Genomic DNA, 19,211 nt, shown 5'->3' with positions numbered 1-19,211 from the left:
GAGCTCCATAATTCATCTATTAAGCTCAATACTAGTTCATCTACAGTTCATCTACCAAGCACTCTATCAAATCAGTCAACTTGATAATCCACCAAATACTCCTCTCTCAAATCAGTAACTACTGTATACAAAACCTACCAAATAATGTCTCATTAAATCAGGCTCATTCTATCCAATACACTTCTAGCCAAAATCAGTCTCAAGCACCACATGTGCTTGAGTTCTAGGTAACTGAGATCTCCATTTTCACGGGCATCATTGAGCATTTTCAATCGATCCATGCACATGTATGCTTTGAAATTTAACATCCATGTACATGAGATTTGCAGGGCCATCATTATATAACTTGAATCAGTTCATGTAAATGTATGATTTGAAATTCAACATGTTCTTGAAACATATAATGAAAATAGAACTTCAGTACTTGCTTATAAAGCAGGCTGACATCATGGATTGTAGCATGAAAGTTCATGTAGCAAATGATAATTCTGCACCTGAAACTATCTTTGACTAAAACAGATTACTCCACTTGCTTCCTGTTGCATGATACAGAAGCATGTGCAAATTTTCTGAGTCCTGACCTCAATTTCTCAAGGTTTACCCCATTATCCACCAAAATACTTGTCACTCCCATCTTTGATACCTGAAAAGATGTTGAATTATTGAATAAGAAGGGAGTCCCACCATAACAAGACAGTGCATCCAGTCTGGAAAATGGATCTAATCTTAGGATGCTCTTAAATCTAATGTTAGTTATTCTTCAATAACTAAAAACATGAAAATTTTGCTTAATTTGATATACAGCTGTTAGAATCAATACTCAGTCTGGAGAAATATAGGGAGAAACAGAAATGTACCAGAAATGCATGGAAGCTTGTATAAGAGCATGAAAGTGTATCATAAACCACCTAAAACACATATTGGACAAGGTTGAATGATAAAATAACATATTAACATTAGAGTGATTTTTTTCCTCATGTTTTTGTCTGATTTCCACATATAATCTCAAACAAACATTTACTCTTTTATTATATGATAATCTTCAATAATGAAAGTCGTATTATAACATATTCGGTCATATCATTTCTGTACATTTCCTATGTGTTTACTGTCATCAATTTTGCATTGAAAAAGACTTTCTATACTCCAGCCAATTCCCAATGGAATGTCCAAGAGCCATGAGGATCACAAAAGGCATAGATCAATTACCGCTTCAATATTCCTGCCCTCGTCATCAAAGAAGAGCATGGACTTAAAAGTAACACCAGTCCTCCTATGGATCCTCTGAAAATGCTCTGTCTTGTGAGTCCAACTAGAAAATATTTCCTGAATCAACATTAAAACAATGACATGGTCTATTTAGGAAAAACACCAATAAATATCTGACAGCACTGCAATACAAAAATTGCATCTGTACAAAGAATGCATACTTTAACATAAATATGTGCACCATTATTGACTAATTTATTAAATGTAAAAGTCTGTATATACAGAAAGAAATTAGATTTCAACATTAGAAATCCACAAAGCAGCCATAGGTCACGATTGCTACAGTGTTAATCATCCATAGAATATTTTAACTACACAAATGTTATCTGATAATGGGATTTCAGTAGATTCAAGGTCCACAATGTTGCACAGCACAGCTAGAAATTCTAGTAGTCTGGAGCCTCTACTGGCGTGCACAGACCCTGAAGAATTAGAACAAGAAAGTTCAAAGTACATTCTAGGCATCTTCATCTTACTTGATAGGTCATCTTTGTGTTGTAGAAGTACCACTGATAAAATGAGCTTATCACCTCTCTTTGTTGCAGCCCTTCCTTTGCTACACTGATGCACACATGATTTTCTCATCAATCCATCATCCGCCAATAATGAGTATGATCTAAGATGTGCTCACCAACTGTCCTAGTGCTTCATATATCCTGAACGATGAGGCATATCACATCAACCCATCCATAACTCACTAACTTGAGAAGAGGCACAAGGATACATTACACCATCCTAATTTATGGAATATCTGCTTTTAAGTGCACAGTACCTCCAAATGACTTAGCGTGCAATGCACTTCCTTTGGCTGAAATCCATCAAGCAGGAGGGCCGACCAAAGTTTGCTTGTGGATTTGACCAATATCCTCTCTCTCTATCTCCATATGTATGGATATAGATATGTGTGTGTATATATGTATATATATGCTTATACATATACTTATGATCCAGACTTGGCTACACTCGAGTGGATTTTCATTCAAAATCAATTAGTTCTACATCAAAATGATGGGGTCCCACATCAATGATTCGAGTTGTTAGATATGACCTACCATCTTTAAACTGCTTACATACCAAAAATCATGTGATTTGGAGACCGCTAGCCTATGCATCAAGTAATTAAAGAATCACATAGAGTTTTATGTATTAAGACCGTCCAATTTTTTGGCACCTGATGCATATGATAGGGATCTTCAAAGAATATAATTTTTGGTGTATAAGTAGTCTAAAAATAGTAGATTACATCCAACAGCTTAGATAATCGATGTTAGATCCCATTGTCCAATGTAGACCTCATCAGATCTGAGTGGGATCCACTCAAGTGTAGCTAAGTTTAGCCCTATATATGCATACGTAAAGGTAGGCGTGGCCCACCTCACACTTCATTGATTAATGAAGGGTCTCGCCTAATGAGGGAGAAGAAGACCAATGGTCTTGGTGAAGAAAGGGCAAGGACAGGTAGAGATAAACAAGATCAACATTGAAGGTGGCACAAAAGAAGGTGCCTTCTATTTCAAACATCCATGCTCCAGCTTCAACAACATCAGCATCAAATTGCTAGGCTAATTTATCTTTAAAAAAAGGGGGAAAAAATAAGAGAGCATATAACTTTTAGAGAGAGAGTAGGCAGTCTTGATTTTCACTAAAAATTACGTAACAAAAGAGACAAACCCCCCCCCCCCCAAAAAAAAAAAAAAGCTCTGAAAACATATGAAGTGTGTCCCTACATATGGTGTCTTGTTATCTCAATAATGTAATGCAAGAAAAGAAAAAGTTTGAAGTATTGGGGCTCTATCTAAAACCTATTTGTGTTTGAAAACCACCAAACCAACTCAATCATTATCAATAATGTTAGTTAAAAGGGTTAAAATCAACCACCTAACATAGTATATGAGTCAAAAACCCTACAGATGCATATCTAAAATCAATATGGATGATAAATCTTGTTTGTAACAATAAATAACATGAAAATGCATCACACAATATGTAAAGTTAAGTAACTTACAGAACTAAAATATTTCAAATAAGTTTAGTTAAAATGTAAATAATTTAGTTGTCTTTAGAAAAATTCTTAAAACTATGCATGCACATTTAGCAACTTCTTTTTTATTATCATATGCATGTATCCATCCATCCATCCATCTACCCATACATAGATACATATAGTAAGTTTTAGGCAATAGAAATATTAGCTAAAAAATAAGTACAAATAGAGGATCTTCATTGGATGCAATCTAAAATTAGTTTCCCCTAGGACTATCCTACAATCTAAAATTTATCCCTTAACAATATCACATGCCACTTCTATGGTCACTATTTTAACTTTGTTTAGGTTAATAAATAAAACATAAGCTGAAAAATAAGTTCTGCTATGGGATCAACATGATTGGGTATGCATAGCATACCAAAATAACCAAAAGTTGTCCTACATCATTGAGTTCTAAAATTCATCTGATATCATTATCACATGCAACTTCCATGCCAATGATGACAAGGACTATGGTCATGCAACGTGGGGTGGATGCATCAAACTTTTTCCAGACTGTAACCATAGTTAAGCATGAACTCTACTGTAACTATAATCACCAAAATGGGTGCTCAACTGAATGGTGGAGTTTTTTTGTCACCTACAGCAGTAACAGCTAAAATACACCAAGTGGTCTGATGGATATATGTGCAGATTTGACATTTTATATAAATAAGCCGACATCCAACCTTGTTACTTAGGCTTCAAAAAATTTCCAATCTTTGTCTTTTGGAAACTGCTTGGTGTGGTCCCAGTGCGAAAGGCCATGAAGAGATGTTGAGAAGGGAAGATGACAGCTTACGTAGATGGGAAAGAAATATCTTAACATTATTGCCTATATAAGAAATTAAGAACAATGTATTTATGGTTATTCATTTCGTCTCATTAGAAAACATTTTCTTTGGATTTTCTCCTAACTTGACGCCTACACCCAATGTAAGAACACTTTGCAATGTGAGTGATCACCTTTCAATTTTGGAACTGATCTCTAGTTTGTGCCATCGATCCTCCAAACATTGTCTTAATATAGCATATTTCTCCAAGACTTTTCTCATGAGAGACCCAATGAATCCATTGTATCTTGCCTTCTCTTTCCAATGGAACACACGGGAAGGGTATCTAATCCTCTTAGTTTTCTAACCCATCTATTTAAAGTTCGCCGTACCGGTACCGGTAGGCGTACCGGTCGCCTACCGGACCGGTACGGTTCCAGTTCGTACCGAAACCGGCCGGTACGAACCGGCCAGCTCTTTCCTGCCGAAGCCCGAGAATAAGAATAAAACGAGAGAGAGCACGTAGAAGAGAGGGAGGGAGGAGACCTGTAACCGTCATCGGAGAGCCGCAGAGGGGCGGCGGAGGCCGAGGCCGCGTCTCCTATTTCAAAAGAAACAAGGGACGCAGCCACGGCTTTTTAATTTGAAATTTTTAAGTGAAGTCGGCAAATCGGATGCCGATTTCAATTAAAAATCTATGAATTAAAAAAATTGGAGATTTTTAAGTGAAGTCAGCAATAGATTTGCCGACTTCACTTAAAATCTCCAAATTAAAAAGAAACAAGGGACGTGGCCGCGTAGACCTGACCACGGTTATGGAACCGCCGGTTCCGGTTATGGAACCGCCGGTTCCAGTTCCACAAAAATCTAGAACCTTAACCGTAACCGAGAATAGTCGGTTCGGTTCTGGTTCTAAACGGTTCCGGTTCCGGTTCTGGACAATTTCGATTTCGATTTTTCAACATAAATTATAAAATTTTGAAAAAAAAATAAATTGTGTAATTAATTTGGAAAAAAATTATAAATACAAATAGATTATGTAATTAATACAAAATGATAATTTGTACCTCATTTTATTATTTACTATCAAAGTAAATTTTAATAATACAACTGGATAATATTATAATTTGTACCCCATTCTTTTCATTTCTTTTTTTTTCAGGTTCGAACCGGAACTGAACCGCTGATTCCGGTTCCGGTTCGGTTCCATCAAACCTGGAACCTTAACCGAACCGTATTCCTTAAGGTTCCGCCTCGGTTAAAAACCGTGAGGCACGATTTCGGTTCCGGTCCGGTTCTTTCCGGTTCGGTTCCGGTCTGGTTCTTCCCGGTTCGGTTATTCCCGGTTCGATTCCGGTCCGGTTCTCCGGTTAGAACCGGACCGTGGTCAGGTCTACGGCCGCGGCCTTAGCCTCTGCCGCGCCCCCGCAGGTTCTCGCGCCCCCCCGGCCTCCGCCGCCCCTCCGTGGCTCTCCAATGGCAGCCACAGGTCTCCTCCCTCCCTGTTTCCAGCGCTCTCTCTCCTTCTCTTTGTCTTCTTTGTCTCCGGCACGGAACCGGCCCGTACCGATTTTCACTGCTCCGGCATATCGGTTACGGGCCGGAGCGGTCCGAACCGGCCAGTACGGGCCGGTTTGTCAGACCCTGCTTCTATCTTTATTTGAATGGTCCATATCACCAACTTTATCTCAAAGAGGGCGAATGGGCATAAAAAATTTTGTGCATGCACAGAATATTAATAAAGACATCATGAAAAACTTCAGAAAATCAGGCTTTAACCTTCTCTTCTCTTTTCTTCAATAGTATCGTACCATGGTGGCATAAGCACACCCACCCACTTGACACTACCTCCATTTCTCAAGCCATCGGCACCCCTTGTGCTGCCTCGACAAGCCCAACTACCCCTCAATGCCACCCACCATGTGATTCAACATCCATCCTCGAGGCCATGTACCACTAGCACTGCTTGATTCCTCCCACTACATGGTTCTGTCAGCTCTCACACACCCACCAAGGGCACTTACTACCCATTTGGGACCCTCCACCAGTTTTGCACCTGCTAACCTATATGTCACGTCCCATTGATGCTTTGCTCACTCAGGTTTCCTACCGACTCCCATGCACTACCATCTGAGAATGCCATAGGCCAGGCACCACTGGAGTCCCTTCAACTTATCTTCTAATGGTTCCCTCCTTCTCCAAGCCGAGCAATGCTCAATGCTTTTCCAATCACAATGTAAGATCTATGGGCCTATGCTTCACCAAGAATGTATCAAAGAAAAAAGTTGTTCCTTTTCTATGTGCAGATAGAGTTTGGATCATTCTTTGCTTTTCTTTTCCTTTCGTGTTTTCCTTTTCTTGTGATAAAACATGTCCCTGCAATTTGAATAGAAGCAAGCAGCAAATCTAACCTTGCTATCACTTATTGGCACCAAACCATATTAGTTCGGTTACCATCTCAAAGCAAGCATGTGTGGAATGCAAAAGGTTTCAACAACTAGTGAATGACCGAACTGGGATACTCCTGTCCTACGGGATTTTAAACCTTGCCAATTACATTCATTGTGGCCAAAGCTCCAAAGTTTTCATTGTTATTATTCTTTGTTTCCTCCTATACAGCAAGAAGAGTAGCTTTCCCTATACTCACTCGATCACTTTAGCAAATGTGCATTCAGCTTTTATGATATTAGTTTGCCCACCATGTTACAAGCATCCATCATTCTCTAATTAGAAGAAGGATTCCCGTTCATAAGACATAAGCACTCAAAGAGGGTCAACCAGTGCATTGATAAACCTTCAGGAGAGGACTTGGACTTTTAGATTAAGTTCTTCAGATCTTTTCTGTGTATCCTTAGATTTGAAGCCAGGACTCTAGCTGCTTTCATATTGAAGAAAATGAAAGCAAAAATAGCTTGATGAAATACAAGGTCACTAGGTACACTCATTGTGGCCAAAGCTGTGAAACTTTAATTGTTTTTATCTTTTGTTTCCTCTTATACAGCAAGAAGAGTAGCTTTCCCTAGATCTGATCAGTAGAATAGCATTCAGCTTTTTTTATATGAATTTGCCCACTATGCCGCAGGCATCTGCGGTTCTCTATTTTCTTTCCCACTGATACAGTTTTGAGTCTTTTGACTACTACTCTTACTGAAATATACTCAAAATGTACAAAAGTAAAAGAGCTATGGAATTGTTTGATCAGCTGCGTTGAATCTGTAGGCAACATTTGCTGATGTAGAAGATATAAGAAAAGACCGGCAGATGGATACATAGTTTTTAGGTAGATATTAGTTCTGATATCAGTTTTTAGGTAGATATTAGTTCTGATATCGTGTGGCCTTTATTTAGTTCTCTAAAAGGAGAAAAAATATATCAATTTAAGTTGACTGAAATTTCTTCTTGAATTAAATGGTAATGCAAGCAATTAAGATTGCAAGTCAAGCACATAAGGCGTGGGAAAAAAATCTTGCTAATCTCATTTTTATTTAAAATTTCTCGAGCACTTTGCAGTATATATAAGTTCGAGGGTACAAACAGCCAATAAAGATTTCATCATCTAGAAAGAAGAATAACAACTTTTAAGTAGAAGTTGTCTTCCCAACCTTAATATGTTGGTTGCCTAACAGCTACCCTCTACAAGAATTAGCAGAATTCAGCTGAAGGTTGAGCTCCAGAATAGTACAGTCAAACTGAACCCAAACTCAATAAAGTCGTGAACCAATTGGCTTGTCCTTCTAGATTATCACCTAAGATACCTAGAAAAGGATGACCTAAAATTCTCCAAGCAAAATTTTTTCAAAGCTCTGGAACTAGGAGTAATTAGAAGAAAATAAACATCAAAACTAGTGGGACAAAATTTGCAAGTGCTTGTTAATATCTGCATATAGGCTGCTGTCTTGGATGGGGGGGGGGGGGGGGGGAGCACAAAAACAACAAGCCAAATGGGTAAAAAAGATGGGGCAAGAGACTGGTCATTGGTGGAGCCAAGTATGGTTTGGTTGCAGAATTAGTGGAGGGAGACAAGTAGGTTTTTGAGTGTCTGAAGTAGATGGTGAGAAGTGGCACAGCCTCGAAGTAGGAGGCATTGAGCAGCTATTGTGGGGAATGGCCTCCAAGATTAATGGTGGCTCTGGTGATGAGTGTCATTGTTGGATAGTTGGGATGATTGGGGTGCCATCAAACCGCTAGTGCTTGGGCTATCATAGTGTGTTGGTGTCACATATCAGAGGGCAGATTGAAGAAAAAGAGAAAGGAAGAATAGAGGGGTAAAGCCTAATGCTCTGTCTTCCTCATGGGCAGAAAACTAGTGTAATGCCATTTAAATCCATCCACCCCTTTTTGAGGGAGTGTACAAGTTATGCAATCAAAATATAAAAATAGATTCACAAGTTAAAAAGAGTGTGAGGAGAAGGGGTCCAGTATTGAGGAGAAGGGGTCCAGTATTATGCAATCAAAATACTTTCTCATCTTACGAAGATGGTCCATCTCTCTCTATATACATGTAGGCAAGATTTGCCGTACCGGCCAGTACCATAGCGTACCGAGACTCAGTATGCTAAATCTTACTATACCATATTGCATACTGATACTATAATAAAATACAACCGGTATGGGGTCCAGTATTGAGGCGGCGAAGCTTGTACATACGTTATATATAACATTGTACATCTTTACAAATATATAGCATATTGGGTGGTAGGGTGCATACCATACCAACCTCATAGGGTACAAGTGTATGTACAGGCTTAGCACCCTCTACAGTGACACATGGCACTATTTGTTGTATTGACTCCAATAATTCACCATGTCACAGGATGGAGACATACTATACCATAATGTTAAGACAGATGTGGGACCTAGTACTCATACTTAAAGTAGTGACATTCTATGTATAGACACGCCACTTTCTTGAAAAATGGCAATACTATAAACAAGGGGACAAAGGAGAGACAATGAGGGGTCGGCCGCCTCTGAGTAAGTTGAGAGGGACAACAAAATAGCACTTGTTAGTCCAATGAGAAGGGTAAAAAGGAAAAGAAAAATAAATGGGCGAGAGAGGAGAAAAGAAGAGGTAAAGGAGAAAATCTTTGAAGCATAACGAATGAGATAGGTAAGCCTCTATCTATTCCCTTTTGGTTTTGTTTCTCACTTTTCCTCTTGGTCTTGGACAGGATACAAGACTTGGCACCATGGCAATCCTAGCATTTCCTTTTCTCCCTCCCTTTTTTTGTTTCCTTCCTCAACTGGGGCAAGGCAAATCCTTCCCTTTCCAATTTTTTTTTTCTTTTTGTTTTTTCTTGGCTAGGGAAAGATATGGGACTGGGACAGCCTTTTTCCCTTTACTTTGATGGTTAAATTTTTCATTGATTTTTCCTTTTTGTTTGCTGGCTAATGCAATTTATAGAAACCATGACCAAATACTATCCCTGTGTCCCCCCTATGGCATACATGTCTTGTCATGTCCACATGGGGACATGGCAAGAAACTTGATAATTGCCATCTCTAAGTAACGCTATCTGAAGCTCACCTTTATGGGGAAATCTTCTTCTCTTCCTCTTTTTCATGATACATAGCACAAATGTGCATTCTTTGGAGGATAAAGTGCAGCAATAGCAATGGCTGTCCTAGGTGATAAAAACTTGCATGCATTTGGTTAAGCACCCATTTTGTTGTCGTAATACAAAAAATTTTGAACTCAACTTGAGGAAAGATACCGAGAAAACTGATATTCATAAACAAATGGGACCTATAGCATTGCCCACCCATTGCAGGGTGAATAATTTCGTTCTTCGGTTGCATCTGACATGATCTTAGCAATTCCAACCTAATTCTATCCACTCCAACCGAACCCTAGCCACATGATCTCACTCAATCATACCTGTTGTCACCAGATCATACTAAATCCTATCCAATCAAACCTAAAACTAGCCACCTAATCACACCCGATCTCACTCAATCATACCTAATCAAAACCATTTATACCCGACGACACACGATCCTACCCAATCTTACTAGACCACACCCAATCATGCCCAAGCCTACCCTAGCTCTACTCAGCCATTCCAGGCTCAATTGACCCACTCCGAAGGCCCAACACAAAACTGAGCCTAAAAGCTACACTTGTATCCAAATTGAACCTAACTTGAATCCAATGTAGGCTTAGGCTAGGCCTAATTGTTATGACCATAGCCACAATATTTTCACCCCCTCTCTTGTAGCATAAGTGCACATGAAAAGGTTCGATCTAATGAAGGTGCGTACCTAACTAAAACCGCCATCTTGTTTAAGCCTTCATCATCCTCCCCCTCAAGACCAATTATCTCTTAGCATGACAAGTTGCACCCTAATAAGCCTCCACCTCATTTTTATCATGATTCTTTATAACAAACTCAATCCTCATCCTCGCACCTTGTGCCATGTGCCTCCCAAACACCATTCTCTTGTGTTACCACCCCTGCACCAAACCTTAACCCCACAAGAGGACAAAGACGATATTATCCAAAACAAATTTATCATCCTCTCTTCATACCATTGTCATAACATGCATTGGATTAGATTTTCGTGTATTCTATTTGGCTATTTTACCTCTTCCTAATGACCGATTTAACCCTTAAAATTCTCCTTGCATCTAGCCCAAATCATACAAATGGCATTCTATCTTTCTCCACTGGATCCTCTTCTCTACCTCCTACAAAATCTCAACCATCCATCCCCCTCCATATCTTTTATCCAAAAGGAAAGAGAATTGGTCTATCTCCTTCTTGCATTTAGCATCCCTCTCCATCATTGGATCTAAATTTCTCTCCTCATCATATCCCTCCCTTCTATATTTTCATCCTATCCATCTAAAGAAACACAACCTAAGAAATACATTCTCCTCTAATCCTAGTATTACACCACTATAATCCTGTCTTCCCCTCTCTAGAAAATAAGAGCACACCATCTCATATCAATCTTAGCTACTAGATCCAAAGAGCTCTAATCCTAGCCCTTATACTAAGACCTATCCTAGCCCTTGTATCCTCAAGAAACACTAGAAGCACACAATATTAAATCCTAACCTTTGAACCTAGATATCTCATTAATCCATTTTCTCACATCCTAGCTAATAGGATTAATCTATTTAGCACTTCATAACAACCCTTAGATCTAGGAAAATGCTATTCCTTATTAAATCCTAGCCCTTATACCACCTCCTTCCTCAATAAATACTCCTATCTTTCAATGCTAAGAAAAGGATAAAAAAAGGGAAAGTTTAGAAATTTTATCAAAATTCTTGAAGAAAACTATAAACCTTATCCTTTTCCGGTGCCTTCTTGTACCTCCATCTAGTCACATAGAACCCTAATCCTTGCTCCTATATATCCTCTCACAACCAAGGAGAGGGAGCACTACAAGAGCATCGAATGCCACATTCCTTTCTCTCCCTTTCCCCCCCTCTTCTCTTATATTTTCTTCATTATTTTAAGGTTGCATGAAACCCTATACGAGACCTTCTCTACCTCCAGGACCTCCTCAATTGGGGGGTTTTGCGCGGGGAGGGGGGGGGGGGCGGTTGTTGTTGTGCATTTGGGTCATTCCCCACCATTAACCTAGATCTATACTCATTACCTTGTCCACTATAGGTTTCTTAGCTTACCTAGAAGGCTAAGGCCCTATTTGACATTAATAGTAGATATTTTGCCTCTAGAACTTTGGATAGTAAAGCTTTCAATAGTAGAGCTTTTAACAATAAAATGTTTGTTGTTCGGTAACTACAATTCTAAAATATTGTAGAACTTTACACCCATTTGGTAACCAAACTATGAAAATGCATTTAGTATTAAAAATGATAATAAAGCACATTATATGGTGCTTTCAATTGTCTAGCAGTTTATATAATTAGTAAAATATTCTTCAGTTATAAATTATTTGTTTGTCATTTAATCAAAACAATATCATAAATAATAAATTCTAAATTTATGTAAAAATAGTATTATGTTTATTATATTATTATATTATAATTTTATTATTACTATAATAATGTTATAGAAAATTATTATATCATAATATTTATAATATTATAATATAATAATATTATTATCTTATATTATATTATACTGTTATTATATTGTACTATCAAAAACTATTATATGGTAATGTTAACTTATAATTTTTTATTTAAATCTAAACAATATAACAAATAATATAATTATTTTTATGGGTGATTGCCAAGTAACAAAGGATATCATAACTGGATAATTCTTGATTCTAATATTAATACAAATGTTTAAATTTGTTCGGTACTCCTTTCTTCCTGTGGTTCATCAACCTCTAAACAATTCTTCATTGCATGATTATGGCCACAAAAAGATACCAACTTAAATGATTATGGCAATAAAAATATTTTAAATTAATTTTTTTAAAAATGCTATTTCAAGGACTCGTACCCAAATCTCTCAGGTGAGCCCAAGAAATATAGCTTCCGACCCATCTCAAGTAGAGGTTTTGCCTAAAAGCTCCAAATTTTAAGGTAAAGCAGTATTTTATTGGAAAAGTGTTTTGTTGTTAAGATCCAAAAGTTGTTTTGAAGCTGTAGAAGTGGTTTGCTATATGTTTGGTTGGCAAACCCAAAAGCTGATTATGAATGACAAAATGACCAGAAAGGACAATTGCCTAAAATGATTCTAAAATTATTTAGTTATAAGATAAATGAGTACTATGATGCAAATAAATTTCATAAAAATCTTATGACAGTGTTTTTGCATATAGCTAATGTGAAAAATGAAATGAAATTAAATAATAATTGTTAAGGATGTTCCATCAAAAGAAGGTCACACTAACATACTCCAGTACCTTTCTATACATTAACACATCATGTATTCATACACCCAATGATATTGAAGGGTCCAAAAAAGGCCCATTTAATTGATGCCAATGGGTAATGCAACTAAGACTCATTGTCCCTCCATTTCAAAAGTCAAAACTATTAAACAATGTTAACTTTTTTTCCCTAAAATATGTGTTGAGCATTTGCTTTCCAACTAATGGATTACAGCTGTTGGGTTTCCCAGTGCCCTAGGGCGCAGCGGAAGATATGGGATTATAAAATTTTCTTATAAAACCCATTATATGAAACCCTAATAAGCCAAGATCACCTTAATAGTATAACCAAATAATGTAGAAAATATAATCTTGGTATAGAAGAATACCTGTCACGCTATATCCAATATGTCTGAAGATGTCCTAAGGTGCCCAAATGTTCACCCTCCGATGTTGATCCACACAGGAATGGGTTCAAGACTCTAGCTCCACCAAAACTTGATTCTATTTGTTCAATCCTTCCAAAGGATTTAATTGGCTGATTTTCCTTCACTTCCTTCTTCCTTTCTACCTCTAAAACATTCACTAGCCTTTTTGTCCTAAAGAAGACCCTCTTGTCTTGGGTTAGGACAAAAGAGAGAGGCTTGTAAGAAAGAAGGGATAAGGGAGAGAGAAGGAGAGACTTTTTCTTTGATGATCTTTAGAACCCCAAGGCACCTCCTTATTTATAAGAGATGGAGGGATGCATCATAAAGGGATGCATCCCATCCACACACCTCATCATGATGAGGCATGTGCCAAGAGAGGCATCCCATCATGATGGGGTGCTAAGGAGAAGGGTGTATCAACTTCTTCTCATGTCTTCCTCTTAAATCCTGATGATCCAAGGGCCCAAATGCAGTGAACCAAAGCCAATGGTCCAGATCTAGGCACCATCTAATGGTCCAGATCAAGGCATCATCATCCAGGGTGCCATCCAATGGTCCAGAAGCAAGATGCCATCACCGATGGTCCAGATTCAGGCGCTGAGCAACGGTCCAGATCTTTCATTCCAGAGAGACATCCAGTGGTCCAGATTCAGGCGCTGACCAATGGTCCAGATCCTTCATCCAGAAATCCATCCAATGGTCCAGATGAAGGCGCCAACCAGTGGACCAGATCCTTCATCTAGGAAACCATCCAATGGTCCAGATGAAGGCGCCAACCAGTGGACCAGATCCTTCATCCAGGAAACCATCTAATGGTCCAGATGAAGGCGCCAACCAGTGGACCAGATCCTTCATCCAGGGAGTGATCCAATGGTCCAAAAGTGAAGGCCCTATCAAACCCAATCCAATTGGGTTTAACCAACTTAAAGAAAACATTAAACCTAATCAAATCAGGTCTAATTAAAGCCAAATGGGTTCCAACTCTTGGCTAACCCATATTAGATCATGATCTAATCATATTAGATCAACCTAACCTAAGAATCAGATTCGAATTTAATTAAATCAGGAGCTAGGGTTTGCAACACGTGCTAGCATGTTCATCTTGCAAACATGATCTAATCCAATTAGACCCTTGATCAATTCCCTTGTGTGTGACCCATTGGGTTCATTATCTTAGCCAGCAGTAGGTGCAGGTGCAAGTTGACCTAACCTGATTAGAATACCTCTAATCCAATTTAGGTTCAATTTAGTGCTAAACCTGACTTAGCAATCAGAACCTTTCCGATGCTTTGATCTAATCAAACTCTTTGATCCGATCAACCCACAAGACATGATTGACGTCTAGCAACGTATCATGTCTACCCGGAAGATGAGGAATGTATTGGACAAATCCAAACATACCCTTCAGTGGCAAGTTGCTGTGCAATTCAATCCCTCAGTCATACTACATCCTGAATAAGTGCATGAGTATGGATCAATATCAAACTCAATCACTTATTCATGTCTCTCTCAATCTTTTATATGATAATTCAAACAATAAAACATTAGAAATTCTTTCTAATATTCATTTTGCTTTGATCAAAGGCTTCTTGAATCATCATAAGATTAGAGTAAGTAGGATGTTACCTTCTCTTACTAGAAGTGATTGATTCCTTGTTGACCTACTCACAACCTTCGTACAAAATCCACCATATCCAGAATACCCCGTACACAACGCAATGTCGTGAATGAGGGTAAACCAAAATATAGCTTCAAGTGAACAAGGTACCATGGTGATCTTAGGTCTAAGGATCACTTGCACAACTTCCACTATGAGAACCATCTTTTGATAATTAAGTAAGAATCCATAAGATGTTCTCATGGCTGGTCATTTCAGTGAACTCATTCCTCTAATGAGCACCCACATCTTTGTATTAGTGTCTCACACAAGTGATTGTGAGATCAATCACCCTCTACATTGAGCATACATAAGATGTGCCAGTCTTTCGGTAATATTGATCCCCGACTCAATATACCAATTTGACTGGGAATATTCTAAATTAGGATTTTAGAATTTTAGGTCTCACTGGTATGATCTCATCATAACCCTAAAACCAATGTCCTAATTTATGGGGTTCATCATCCAATAATAAAATAGATAAGCAGCAAATGATGAAACACAATGCCTTTATTGATATATATCGAGTGTCAAAGTACATGATTTGGAGGATTTACAAAGAGAAACCCATCAAATGATTGGCTTATAGGGCATCTACTCTTTCAACAGCTATGTCCACCATAGCAAGGAAGCACTTGAAACTATTTACTTCATTTAAGCTCAAAGGGGAAAAACACAAATATCTAGTTGTTCTCAAGAAAGAATGATGACAGAGGAATAGAATTATTACAAGAAAGAGGACAGCAAGATACCTTCATATCTTCCTTTTTCCTCTTCTTTTCAGGTATAAATTACTTTTCTTTTCACGCCCTTCTTTTCTTTTCACGTCCTCAAAGGGAACCAGATTGCGATTTCTTTCATTGGGCACCATGGACAGAAGATGAAACTGATTTGGATTCTAGTCAAAATAGAAGAGATTGGGAAGAAGAGAGGCAATAGGAAGAAGAGAATTGGTGATTTCTTCACAAAGAGAGATGAAAGAGATTGGATTTCGATCAGAGTAGAAAAGATAGGAAGAAGAGAGGCAAATGGTTTCTTTCTATCAGTTCTCCTTCTAGCATAGTAGATTTTCTTCGATAGGTGAGGCCGTTTTCCTTTCTTTTCTGGGAAAAAGGAAGAACCTTAAGAGATTAATCCTCAAGGAGAGTCCTAATATGTTTAGGAGTCAGGAAGAAGTAGACGTGAAAGAGTATCGAGGGATAGTGCACTACTTTCTTAAAACGAAATAACTTTCCACAAATGTGATATTCCGTCGCTGGGACCACGTCTAGGGAAAGCAGGAGGGGGTCAGCTTTAAGCAAACCACATTTTGGGGGATTTTCAAAATGGTTCAAAATTGCCTTTTGGGTTGTAGCCAAACACCCAAATTCTATTTTTAGACTCAAAATCACTTCTAACGAGTACAAAATGCACCTCCAACATGCACCTAATCTCAAAATCATACCAAATAAGCTTTTTGGCTCTCTAAGAAGCAACTTTTGGCCCTCTAAAGAAGCAACTTTTGGCCCTCTAAAACGCAATACCAACAAGGTGTAAGTGGTGACCCCCTCACCCAAGGGGTAGCCTTTAGGGCCAAGGTTAAATGGGAGGTCCTACACATTGGGCAAATTATAAGCCGCTCATCATGGTAGAGATTACATAAGGAATCCTAAATTTTGCTTCTTTTTTGCTCCTTTCTTTCCCTTCGCTTCCTTTTTCCCTCTTCCTTTAACTCTTCCCTGCTCCTTTTCCCAATCTTTCCAACCTTTCCTTTCCTTCAATTTCCTCTCTTTCATTTGGCGAGTTAGGATTCTATAACAACCTTTTTCCATCAAAAAGTCAGGTAGGTCTCATAATATTACAACTTACCATTTTATATACTTGATCAATTGTTTATAATCTAATCTCAAGTGGTGAACCATGAGACAACTAAAATCTTGCAAATAACCCCATAGAATAGAAATACACACAAAAGATTTCCCCTAAAATTTAATAAGTAAAATAAAAAAAAGAAAAATCAGCAAATCACAAGCAAAGATTGAAGAAGTTGAGTCCTTGTTGGGATATCCTGTCAGCAGTTTTTTGGTGGAGAAATGAGAGGAGAAGAATACGGTGTTTATGACTTCATAGCTTCTTCTAAAGATACTAAAGATATTGTTTGAGAGATTAGGAATTATGATTTGAATATATATTATTGCTTCTTGAAAATTGGATAAGGCTTGTTATCCTTAGGCCTGCTTGCATTGGGATTATTAATAATAATGATAATAATATTTTATTATTGTTATTATAATTTCATTTCAAAACATTAATGAAATGAATTTATGGGCATTGTCATCTTTTTCTCCAAAAAAAAAAAGGGAAAATCACAAAATTAGACATCTTAAAAAGAACGCAAGATCTAGCCTAATCTTACCTTGGAGTATGTCAACAAGTTTGCAATGTCATGTATAGTGTATGTATTGATTATGAATATATTTGAACGAATAGGTATATACACAATTACAATGTGATGTTCTACCTATTATGAGTAGGCCATCCTCTACTAATATTTGCTTCTCTACTTTCATAGAGCATAACCAAAGGTGTGCTAGAATTCAAAAAGTGGGCATATCATCCAACTTTTTAGCACGAATACCAAAGAAACCAGAAAATATGCAGCAAACATCAGCTTATATATTACGGCGGGAGCCTCATCCACGCTGCCCTATTCCTAACATCAGCTTATATGTGATTTACAACAAGGCAGGATATGATTTTCATACTACGAGAAGAAACTTGGAGATGAACAACCCAACAACTAGTAAACAATAATACCACCAAGAAATCACAAAAGTAAAAATGACCCAAAGCAAACCAGAGAAACTTAATTACTTTCATCACCATAATAATTTTGGCATCAAAAATTTAATCTGAATTTTCACTAGAATTTCATAAATTCCACAAGCCTACCGAATTTTGAATGAAAAGTGCAGGAACATAATAGACATATAAACAACGGACAAATTTTCTCATGGGCTCACCTGGGCCACAAACATAGATTGAATGCCCAATTTATCAAGAAATGTTTTCGCTATATCAGGTGTTGGTGATCGAGAAGCAATTGCTATGTTTATTCCTTTATCCTTAAGTGCTTTCAATATGCCCATAGCATGTGGATAAAGACACGGCATTTCCCTTTTCGAGCGGCATTCACTGGAAAAGGAAACCAAAAACTTGATTATTGGGTATAAATCCATCTCAACATATAATAAGAAATAAAGGAATAAAGACTACTACTTATTAAAATATCTTTTCCTTCACTCAGTAAGTATCATCTCATTAATATGAATGTTGCCCAGCTATGCAGCCCAAGAGAGGGGAGAATTGGGCTTTTGGAAAACTTTAAGTGGAATGCAACGAAATAAAACTCGATGGGTGAATGTGAGTTGCAACAGAAAATTAACAAAAGTAAGAATGCAAGTGATCAATGCAGACAATTCATGCAATACAAACACAGAAAAATTTATAGTGGTTCGGTGCCAACCCTGCACCTACATCCACTCTCCAAGACATCCTTTTTGAAAATTTCACTATAATCATTCCAAGATTACATTTTGATTATTATACCCGAGCTCACAATCAACCGAGTTGATTTTCACTAGAAATCAACCAAAATCACCACCAAGTCTATCCTCAAGCTCAATACAATCTAATTCAAGATTTGGATGTACTTTTTTCCAAGTTTCAGTCCCTAAAACTTATCACAACAGATTAATAGAGAATAATGTATAACACAATAAAATATAACTCCTTAAAGACAAATGCAAAGAATAAATAGAGCTTTGAATCATTTGGTTTGCCTTAGTTGAACTTGAATGCACTGCACCAACTCTCTCAATTGTAGAGGATGTGATCTGTCAGCTCTCCATAAATACACTTGCATAATTTTTTTTTAAGCTCTCTTCTTTTTCTTGGCTCTTCAATTCATTCTATTTCTCATCTTCTTGCTTCTTTTTAGTGTTCTCATGCATTTATACTACTTAAGAGTGGTTGGAAGACTTTGCAAGCCGTTAGACAGATCGAAAGAGACATTATGAGACAAAAATGGTCATTCTGATTTATAGAAAATCTAGTTGTTACTGTTGCAGGCGTAGAATGATCGACTCGACGTTTTTAGGGGTCGACTCATAATTTTCAGAAATCGACTTGTGATATTCAAAGATCGATTCGAACTTGCTATTATTTTTGCTGCGTTTTGTCTTTCTCCTATGACAATTGTGGAATCAATTCTTTTG

The 19,211-nt window shown here is 37.7% G+C and overlaps 1 protein-coding gene across 1 annotated transcript; it reads right to left on the bottom strand.

Moving 5' to 3' along the window:
- Positions 1 to 313: 313 nt before the first annotated feature.
- LOC120108581 (magnesium-dependent phosphatase 1-like) lies at positions 314 to 18,188 on the bottom strand. Its single transcript, XM_039122225.1, has 3 exons — positions 17,958 to 18,188; positions 1,210 to 1,326; positions 314 to 643 (listed from the first exon to the last, which is right to left on the bottom strand). Exons 1-3 carry the CDS (start codon positions 18,171 to 18,173, stop codon positions 521 to 523), a joined length of 456 nt encoding a protein of 151 aa, XP_038978153.1. The 5' UTR covers positions 18,174 to 18,188; the 3' UTR covers positions 314 to 520.
- Positions 18,189 to 19,211: the final 1,023 nt, after the last annotated feature.

Source organism: Phoenix dactylifera, unplaced genomic scaffold, assembly GCF_009389715.1.
Source record: "Phoenix dactylifera cultivar Barhee BC4 unplaced genomic scaffold, palm_55x_up_171113_PBpolish2nd_filt_p 001407F, whole genome shotgun sequence".
NCBI classification, from domain to species: Eukaryota; Viridiplantae; Streptophyta; class Magnoliopsida; order Arecales; family Arecaceae; genus Phoenix; species Phoenix dactylifera.
The sequence above is the reverse complement of the archived record's forward strand: the minus strand, read 5'-3'. Positions and strand labels throughout refer to the sequence as shown.